The sequence below is a fragment of the Bos mutus genome, chromosome 5, assembly GCF_027580195.1.
Source record: "Bos mutus isolate GX-2022 chromosome 5, NWIPB_WYAK_1.1, whole genome shotgun sequence".
Taxonomy (NCBI): Eukaryota; Metazoa; Chordata; class Mammalia; order Artiodactyla; family Bovidae; genus Bos; species Bos mutus.
Window position 1 is genome coordinate 40,173,927 of NC_091621.1, and position 10,033 is coordinate 40,183,959.

At 49.4% G+C, this 10,033-nt stretch overlaps 1 protein-coding gene across 1 annotated transcript in view; it reads right to left on the minus strand.

Moving 5' to 3' along the window:
• COL2A1 (collagen type II alpha 1 chain) overlaps positions 1-1,511 on the minus strand; it is a 30,134-nt gene extending 28,623 nt beyond the window's left edge. Inside the window, exon 1 of the mRNA XM_070369970.1 lies at positions 1,215-1,511. Coding sequence (XP_070226071.1) covers positions 1,215-1,299 — 85 coding nt within the window. The 5' untranslated portion in view covers positions 1,300-1,511. The remainder of the gene's footprint in view (positions 1-1,214) is intronic.
• Between the last annotated feature and the right edge of the window lie 8,522 nt (positions 1,512-10,033).

The following is a 10,033-nucleotide window of genomic DNA, read 5'->3' on the forward strand; positions in this document are numbered from 1 at the left end:
ATACCTTCCCCCCAAATTTCCCCTGCGATTGATTTACAATCTGTAACATACAAAGACAGGGCTGGAATCCCAGCCGTCGGAAACGTGCCCAAACACGTGGAAAAAAAAATCTTCTCTACTTAATACACTTTCCAGGCTTCATTTGTCCTAAATATAATCCCAGACAGTGGGACTTTACCAAAGGAGATGATGGAAAGGTGCGGTTCGAACTGTCTTTGGACCAGATTGTAAAACTGCCATCTCTAACTATATACGGTTGAAATTGTTATAGCAATCGACCAACCGTGTCCCACTCCTCTGCTACACACACACACACACACACTCGCTCACTCACTCCTGGCAGAGCCTCGGCTAGTTCCAGAAACTTTTATAAAAGTAACTCATTGTAGTACCTGGCTGGGGGGCGGGCGGGAAGGGGCGGATGGGGGGAAGACAGCGGGGAGGGGGCGCTATTTCCCCGGACGTTTCAAAAGCAAGGTCTGGTTGGAATGTTATCGCCTTTCAGATGGCCTCTCCTGCGGGAAGTTTCTGTATCTTATAGAGGCAAGGGGAAAGCCGAGATGCCAAGCGGGCTGCACCTTGCTCCTGGGCCAGCCATGAGGGGCAGAAAACCCACGAGGGGCGCTAAGATCTCAGGGTGTCTTTCTGAAGCCCTTCATCGCGGCCTCGGGTTTCAGCCTACTAGTTTCAGAGCATCTCCTTTGTCTAACCAACTTCCCTTTGAACCCCAGATACCGACCCCTGGACACGACTGGGAATTCAACCCCTTGGCGCTTGCTCGCTTCTTCGCTCGTGCTGTTTCTCTCCTACTTTTCCTAAGATCTATGGGCCACAACCTGTTTTGCTGAACCCTGAGTACTTGAGTGAGGCAAGCAGTGTGCTTGTGCGCTTAATTATCAAAGCTGGTGAAAGAGCGCGCTTGAATCTAAGCTCAAACTTCCGACCTGACGCTTTGCTTCTTTAATATTCCTGCGCAACGCAAGGACCGGCAAATGCCTCCAACCACCACCCGCAGGGAGGACGCTAGGACAGAGCCCCTGACTTGCAGAATTCCACTCGATAAGCTTCTGTGCATCCTGCATCCGTCTCCGCGCGCCTTGACCCCGGAGCCGCTCTAACCCAGACCCGCGGGCTCCAGAGCGCGAGAGGGCCAGGGAAGAGGATACTGAGGGTCGACACAGAAGGGTGGCAGGCGGGGGCTGTGGACGACTTACGGACATCCTGGCCGTGACACCGAAGGACAGCGGCGACGAGCAGCGTCAGCAGCACCAGCGTCTGGGGAGCCCCGAGGCGGATCATAGCTCACCGCGGGGCCTGGCGGAGCCGGGCCCGGGCGGAGCGCAGCGAGGCGGCAGGAGCACGGCGTGGGTCCGGGTCTCTACCGCGCCCTCATGCAGGAGGCCTTCGGAGCAGGAGGAGGAGGCAGGAGACCCGGCAGCCCAGCAGCGCTCTGCGTCTTCTCCCCGCCGAGGCGCCCGTTATATGCGCCCGGCCCTCTCGAGGCTGGCGAACTCGCCCAAACCGCGGGCCGCCCCCGGCCCCCCGCGGGGTTGTAACCTGAGACCCCGCCCCCGGAGCCCGCCTGGGCCCAGCCAGAGCCCGCACCTGCCCGGACCGGAGCCCCCCTCTCCGCTAGCCCTGCTTCCCGCCCCCCACCCTAAGTGTGCAGAGTGGCCTGATCGGGCGGGGCGCAGAGACGGCCCCTGTCTACCTACCCCCCACCCATCCCGGGCTGCGGCGCTGCCCTCTCCGACCACAGGCGGGAAGGGGGGCCTCCGGCCCCTCCCCTCGGAGTTCTGCCCGGATTGGAGGGGTTGGGGTGTTTGCAGAGGCTCAGGCCGCGAGCGCTAGACCGTGGACGGAAAAGACTCGGGAGGGAGGAGGGGAAGCGGTAGAAAGAAGCAGAGGGGGAGGGAGAGAGGGGCATCGCATTGGGTCCTTGGGTTGCGGGCGAGGGGAAGGGCGCAAGGGGAGCCCACGAAGTATCAGGAGTCCTAAATCTTGGAGACTGGCAAGCAGGGCCAAGCTTGGTGGGGGGGAGGGGGGGAGAGGGTCGTCCCGATCTATTTTTTAGCCCCTTCTTGGAGCACCTGGCCCCTGGATTCCCACCTGGAGGTTCAGAACTACAGAGCCCCCCGCCCCCGCCCCAACTCCTCCCCTATCCAACTATGCGGTGAATGAGCTTCCTCTGGAAGCTCAGCAGACGTTGACCCGAGCCGAGCGCCGGGAATGGGGCCGGTGTTACAGCACAGACCGAGACCTGTGTGAAGGTGTGGAGGACCGGCGCAGAGCCTGGGGAGAAGGCGCGAGGAGACACAGAAGACGGGTGGCGGGTGGGGTGAGGCGAGACTACAGCGTGCGCGCTGCCGAGGTCGGGGGCTGTCTAGTTCCAGGCTCAGCCTAGATGTCTGCTGTCCCTGGCCCGGGTCCGGTAGTCCCTGGGGGGAGTGGGCGCTGCCGGCGGGGGTTGAGCAGCTCTGGCCAGGGACGGTCGGCCACTGCTGCAGCCCTGGCCCGGGAGGAAGCACGCCGCTCCAGCTGGACCGAGTTCTGTGAGCCGGGGGAGAAGCCAGAATTTCCTAGTTGGCCCCCTGGCCCTCACTTCCCACCTCATCTCACCTTGGCCTAAATGCTGCCTTCTCCCCTGGGCTCAGCTGTGCTGTCTTTTGGCTCCAGGTGTCTCCATTAATACCGGGGAGGAAAAGTTCCCTAACAGACCTCCTTCCTCTTGAGTAAACGGTTTTCTATCCCTGAGGATTTTAAGGTCCCCCAAGGAACTTTAGGCAGAAATGCAAACTTTCACAAAACTCAGAATTTGGAGCTTGACTTAACCAGTACTCCCCTCCCCAGCGATGGGGTTTCTGCAGCGCTTTCCTCCTTGAAGCTGAAGCCACTTAGAAGCTGCTTTTCCCACCCAGGCCTCAGTCTTCACAGGAGGCTCTGGGCTTCTTCTCCCTCTCTCTCCACCCCCTCATGCTCTGAGGCTTCTCAGAATAAAGCCCTGAATTCCAAGTGTGCAGAATTTAACTTCCGTGCAAGTGTGCTGGCTGGAAAGTGAAGGGGCTTACATTGTTTAAAGAAATACATCCATACTTTGTATGGATGGAGGTGGGTGAAGGTTTTAAAGCACTGGTTCCAACTTCTCTACCTGCTGTAAGCCCTCCTTGCTATCCCGTCTTCCTGTTCAAGCTTCCTGTTCAAGTCCTTGCGTTAAGCTCTGAGCCTTTCCCCAGCCCCAGCCTCTGGCCAGAGAAAGCCAGTCTTACCCCCTGATATGTCCCATGCCCTCCTTGGAACCATGGCTTCTATCTTCTCCATCTGGAAGGTAGAAAGACCAAATTTCACACATTTCTCAAGACCCCCTATGTTTAAGCCCCTCTGAGAGTCTTTTCTGATAACTCTAGAATGAAAAGGCTCCCTGCCTTTCTGAATCCATCTAGCAGGTATAGCCTGTATCCACATCCTATATTCTAAACTACATATGTTTTTTATGTTTTCATTCCCTCCCACCCACCCCATATTCATTGGTCTCATATTAACGATGAGTCTAGATGCTCCTTGGGGACAAGAAGATTGCCTAGCACAATTTTAGCATGTAGGAGTATTTAAGTAAACCCCTCTGGATGAATGCATTTAGATGTAAAATCTGATTTATATTCTGATACAAGCAATCCTTAGCTATAAAGCAAGGCATTTACACAACTGATTTTTTAAAAAATCTGTCATAAAAATTCAACAACAACAACAACAACAAAAGTTTGGGTGAAGACACTCAAATAGATGAAAAAATTGAAGCCTGTTTCAAAGTGATCTAGTTCAGTGGGCAACAAAGTGATACATATTTCTCTTGGTTAGTTGCTTTTGATTTCATACTCTAACTGTGTGTGTGATTCATCTTTGCAGTAAACTGTATCTACATATAAGAGCTCTGGAGTCTGTCCAGTACTAATGGTTCATTTGTGAATACAAAATTTAGTTCTCTGCTCCTCATGAGAAAAAAAGAAAAGGTTTTTTCATCAGAGATGAGAACTGACAAAAGCAAAATAAAATTAAATTGTCAAAACCAAAATAGACTATGGAAATTATTTAAATTCTAAAGTCAACTAAACACCAATACCAATATTCTACCCACCCATGAATCCAACTACAATTTAAAAACCTCTAATCTGTGACTCAGACTGGGACTGAATCTTTATGTGGGGAGAAAAAAAATCATTGATTTGGAGGTCACTTACTTAGTAATCTCAATATCCAGAACATAGTCAAGAAACTGAAAAGGAAGAGAAATAAACCTGTGAGCTGGGGGAGAAGCAGCAGGCAGAATTCTGGGCAGCCAGAATTTGTTTTGTGCGAAAGCTTATGCCTTTTATGTGTAGTAGAGTCCCTCTTATTCTGTCCGTATTTATTCATAGTTTAGATATTGTGTTAACAGATAGTCATCTGACCTCACCAATTAGATGCAGAAAAAATGAGGGCAGATAGGAGGGCAGTTGACGAAACACAGTAAGATAGCAAGAAGGGACAATAAGACAGGAGATAGAAAAAGAACCAATAACATAGATAACTAATGAGAACCTACTGTATAGCACAGGGACCTCTACTCATACTCTGGTGACCTAAATGGGAAGGAAATTCAAAGAGATGAGATATATATATATATATAGCTGATTCACTTTGCTGTACAGCAGATACTAACACAACACTGTAAAGCAGCTATACTCCAATAAAATTTTTTTAAAAATAAAGTGCAATTTTGCCCATGCCAAGAAAAAAAAGAAAAGGAGCCAATTAAAAAAAAAAAAACCAACCTGATAGGGTAGGGGTAAACAGCCCATTAAGGGCTCTAGTCCTTAATGATTCCAGGGAGTGTCCTGGCTCACAGCCTCTGCTGCTGTCCCTGTGGTTCGTAATAATAAACTTAAATGTCCGACAAAATGTTAACTCAAGCTTATTATGGTCTCTTTGGGGAGAAAGGGAAATCTATATTCCATTTTAGAAAAGTCTCCATTAAACATAATGAAAATAAGTCTTTGTTCGTTTAATGTGAAAAATCTTATATCCTGGCAGTGTTAGATAGATGAGAAGCACTGAAGTGTCTATAACTGTAGAATTGGAATCAAAGAGCTGCTGTTTCCTCCACTTAGTGGAAGAAGGGCATGGATGGCTAAAAATGAAGGTCCCACGTGGCAATCATTGTCCACTTACATCTTTGAGTAGGGCAGGCCTAATATTAAAACAGTTAGAAATTAAACAGACACCATCAGTGTATCTGCCCCAAATTACATCCATTCAGTGAGGCAGGTGGATTCAACCCCTCATTTTGTGTTGTGTAGACAAAATAACCATTTCACTGTTTTTCTCTCTTTTATGGCAATATTAAATTTAGACCTATAGTGGACATAGCCTTCCTTATTGGGAAAGATATTTATAGGTAAACTGTAAAGAAAAGACCTCTTTCTCTCCCTCTACACAAATCCCATTTAAAAATAGTGATAGAGTGTGGAAGGATTCACATTCCAAAGAGGTAAACCCGCCCCAAATATGGCAGGTGGTGAACGCACACACTTCATTCAGACAGCTACGGTGGAGGCAGAGCGGGGCCAGCCTGCTTCTGTTGGTTGACTCAGTTCAGACATCCTTTCAAGATGTGTTTATGTTTTCCTTTGGCATTTTTGGGGCAGAGTAACAGGATCAGGACTGTCCAGAATAGGGTTTCTAGATTTATGGTGTACATTCCATTTCATGAGCATAAATGTGTTACTATGTAGTCCCAGTGCAAACAGTGTTGAGAATCCAACCCTGTCTCTTCTGTCCTGTCCCAGCACCATCCAAATTCAGTTTAAGTCTCATACTAAACACTCATTTCTGTATGAAATGAGGATACAGAGAGAATTAAGACACTGTATTTTCATCTTCAAGGGAAATAAGAAAACAAGACTGTGAAAAATGCTACAAGCATGGTATCCTCCTCTTAAAAAATAAACAAACAAAACCAGAAAGAACAGATATTCTGGAAGTCATAGAGCAAGCTGGGGAAGGTTTCCTAGGAGAAGTGAGTCTCCAAGGATGAGAGGAATGTTGAAATGCGGAGGCATAGTGAGGGGACGGGGTGGCACCTATAAGAAGGCAAAGAAGAGCAGATGAACCAGAAGACATGGCAGGGGTCCAGACCAGTGTGGAGTCAGCCATGGGGGCCAGTGGGAGTAAGATGTGGCACTAGGGATGAGAAAGAGGCCAGATGCAGAGGACTCCGTGAAGGCCACTAGTTGTCACTGGGTCTGGCTCAGACCTGCCTTTCTTCTCGTTCTTTCCTCTTCTACTTATCTCCTACTAGATAGACCTTTGAGGCAAAAGAGGAAGACATCTGGCTTTCTAATGCTTTCTAAAGTCTTATTTTTTGAAAAAGTAGCTGTACTTTTATACGCATATGACCTTCCTATTTTTTTTTTTTTTTTCAAGCACGACCCGTTCATGCAATATCTCACATTCTATTGAAGCATATGGCTTTCTGGCTTTGAGGAACATGTGTGTTCTCATTAACTCTTGCTAGTTCTGGAGTGAAGGGAGGAACATCAGGGCCTCGGTGCAGAGGTGCTGGACCACTCCCATCAGGGGCTGCACGTGAAGCAACCGTGGTTGTCCAGCCACAGCTGTCTCCAAGGACCAGGAGGCATTTACTCTGGGCACTTGTCTGGCAATGGCATGGCACTGTGGCTCCAGGGGACACACGCTGAGGGACCGACAACCCACCAGATGTGTGAAAGTGAGTGGCTTCTATCTCCTGTCTCCCTCCCTTGAACTCTTGCACTAATATATAGCCCATCCCATGCAGTTGTACCCTTATTCATTCATCCTTCTATCCCTCAACCACGGAGAAAAATCCCGTGTGGATTTATTCACATGTCTCCTTGAGAACAGGAGCTATCATTTTTACACTGACAGTTCCCTCCATGAAGTCTTCCCTTCCCTGGCTCAGCAGGAAAAGAATCCACCTGCAGTGCAGGAGACACAGGAGATGCAGGTTCGATCCTTGGGTTGGGAAGATCCCCTGGAGGAGGAAATGGCAAACCACTCCAGTATTCTTGGATGAAACATCTCATGGACAGAGGAGCCTGGTGGGCTACAGTCCAGTGGGTTGCAAAGAGTTGGACACGACTGAGTGACTAAGCACAGCACCCACAAAGTCTATTTAGTATAGTGTGGTCACGTAGTAAGCGTTTGAAATTCTCGCTATGTCCACAGAATCCTCTCAATCAGATTTGGCATTTTACTGGATTTCCAGATAACTCATGTGCCCATTAGGGGTAGAGAAGTGCCGGCCTAAATATTGATTTGAAAACGATGATTTGTGGCCCTGGTAGAGCGGGTGTTGTCTGCGGTTCCAGATGGCCGCGATCATGCATTCACTGCATTTGCCATCATGGCCAGGAGTGGGGCTGAGTGGAAAGGCGCCAGAGAGAAGTGAGTTGAGGGAGAGGGATGGACAGAGGTAGGAGAGGAGATGACAGGTGCAGGACTTTGGAAAGACTGCTGCTGGGGCCATGAGTGTGGTAACTCTCAAAGGCTGTCTTTTTCTGCCGTAGGTGAGGGGTCACTTTTCCCACGTTCCATTTCTCTGATAGGTAGTGGAGCTGGAGCCAGGATGAGATGAACACTTTCTAGAGCTTGAGTCCTGAACTCCACGGAGAGAGTGCAGGAGCTGAGCCGAAGCGGAGGCTGGTGTCTTACCTCTTCCCCCACCTCTCAGGGACTCATGACCCATGAACTCTCCCTGGATGGGAATCCACGTCAAACAGATCGTTCTATGTTGGTGCTCAACACAGTGCTGCAATATGACGTGTATCCGGTACGGGGAAAGGAGCCTCTGGGCCTAGCAGGGTACCTACCTCTCAGAGAAAGCCAGGCTCCTGGAAACCAAGTTTATTCTACCCCAGTGGGTGGGGTGGACCAGCCCTCCAGGAAGTCCTTGAAAAGCTCAGGGAACGTGTGGTAAGCTTCTAGTGGATTCCTCTGCCAAAAACAACCTCAGGAGGGAGCAGAAGGACATGTGTGAGCCCCTCCCCACCCGCAAACTCAGTGAGGGCACCTCATGTGCCCTGCTGAGGGAGGCACCTGTCCAGGGCCAGACAGGGCACCACCCTGCTCTGCATACCCGCCCCACGCTCCCGCCTGCAGGCCAGCCCCTCTGCTGACACCCACCCACCACCCCTGACACCCGCCCCCCAGGCTCCTGGGCTCAAAGCCAGGGACTCTTCTTTGTCTCCCCTTACTCTGTCCCCCTTCCTGCCCCTTCCCCCTCCTGTGCCTCGGCCGGCATTCCTCCCACTGCACTGTGTTGGGCACCAACATAGAACGATCTGTTTGACGTGGATCCTGTCCTGAGGCAGATCACCGCCTCCGGGGGAGACAGTCACACAAGGAGCCAAACTACCAGTAAACAGGCTGCAATATGACGTATATCCGGTACGGGGCACCTCAGTGCAACGCCATTTGTGGACGCACTCTGCTCTGGCATTTAGCCGAGAATAGCTCTTTGCACAGTTTTGGGTGGTAGAAGCAGCTTGGTCCCATTTGTGCCTCAGTGTGACTATTCAGAGTCTCCAGAGATCTGCCACCCACCCCCTCCATCCCTAAATAGAAGTTTCTTCCTCTGGCAGCTCAAATGAGACACCAGCAAGGCCCGCACAATGGCTTTGCTCCTTGTCCTGTGGGGACCTGCCCGGGAATCCTCAGCCGGTTATACAGGGACTCCATTCTTACGGGAACAAGACAAATTTTGAGTCGCATTTGTACCCCTGTTCCTTCCTCTGCCAGCCCGTCAGGATGCCTCTCTAATTTTAGCCTAAAAGTTCTTAGAAACGTGCATACCCTTCCTGTGGTTCTTGAACTTGCCCAGGCGGGACAAGGCGACTGCATCGCCCAACTCTGTTCCCTTAGGCAAGTTACTCGGCTTCTCTGAACTTCATCCAGAAAGCAGGGATAACGGTAATTTGCTTCTGGGCTCATCGTGAGCATAAATGAAATACAGATGTGGAGCTTCAGCAACGCACTCCACAGAGGAGGCTCAGAGTCATGTTTCTTATCTTCATCCCTGCTTTCCGGGGTCTCCAACCTTTTTATTTCCCCCCGCCCCACCTGCCTACCACACCATAAAGAAGCAATCTCGTGTCTCTGTTTTTAATTTAATTGAGTCCTATTAACACTTTTGTCTTACCCGTTATGTTTCCTAGCGTTTGGATGACAACAGTTAGGATCTAGGTTGGCTGATGAAGCTCCTGGGATGTGAGGTGTAGAACTGAAAGTGTTTTCATTGTTTTGAAGTCAGTAACACAAATTCAGGATTCACAGACTTTTATATGACCTGAAAAGGAAAGTTGGCACTGACGATACATGGACTCAATACTTGGGCAAAACTTCTGCCTAAGAAAGAGAACAGAAACTTCTCAGTTTATCATGAAAGCTAGGAAGACTAGGATAGCAGTTAATCTTCTCTATGAGTATCAGTTTAAACAAAAAGTCCAGTTTGCTTTAACTGTGAATAGACCAAGATTTGGAGAGAAATTTCCCTTCAAGGCTTTTTGATCCAATTTGATAAGCTCTGGAGAAAGAGAAGCTGGTTCTTCTTAGGTCTCAATAGCACCAATGCCATCAGTTGAAGGGGTGAGGGGTTAGGGGCTCCAGCTCTCTGGTCATTGAAAATTAGCATATAATTTACAGCTGACTCTCCTTATCTGTGGTTCTTCCATGTATACAGCTCAGTATCTGTGGATTCAACAATTGCAGATTGTGTAATTCTGTAATATTTACTATTGAAAAAATAGTGGGTTGGGAAAATTTCAGTTATCCCAGAAGCAGTCTATGCAAGGTGAATCCAGCAATAGAAAGTGGTGGCTGGAAGTGAGAAGACGAGAAAGAACAGATTTCACAATGACAGCCTAGAGGGGTGGGATGAGGAGGTGAGGTGGGAGGGAGGTTTAAGAGGGAGGGGATATATGTTTATTTATGGTTGATTCACGCTGTTGTATGGCAGAAA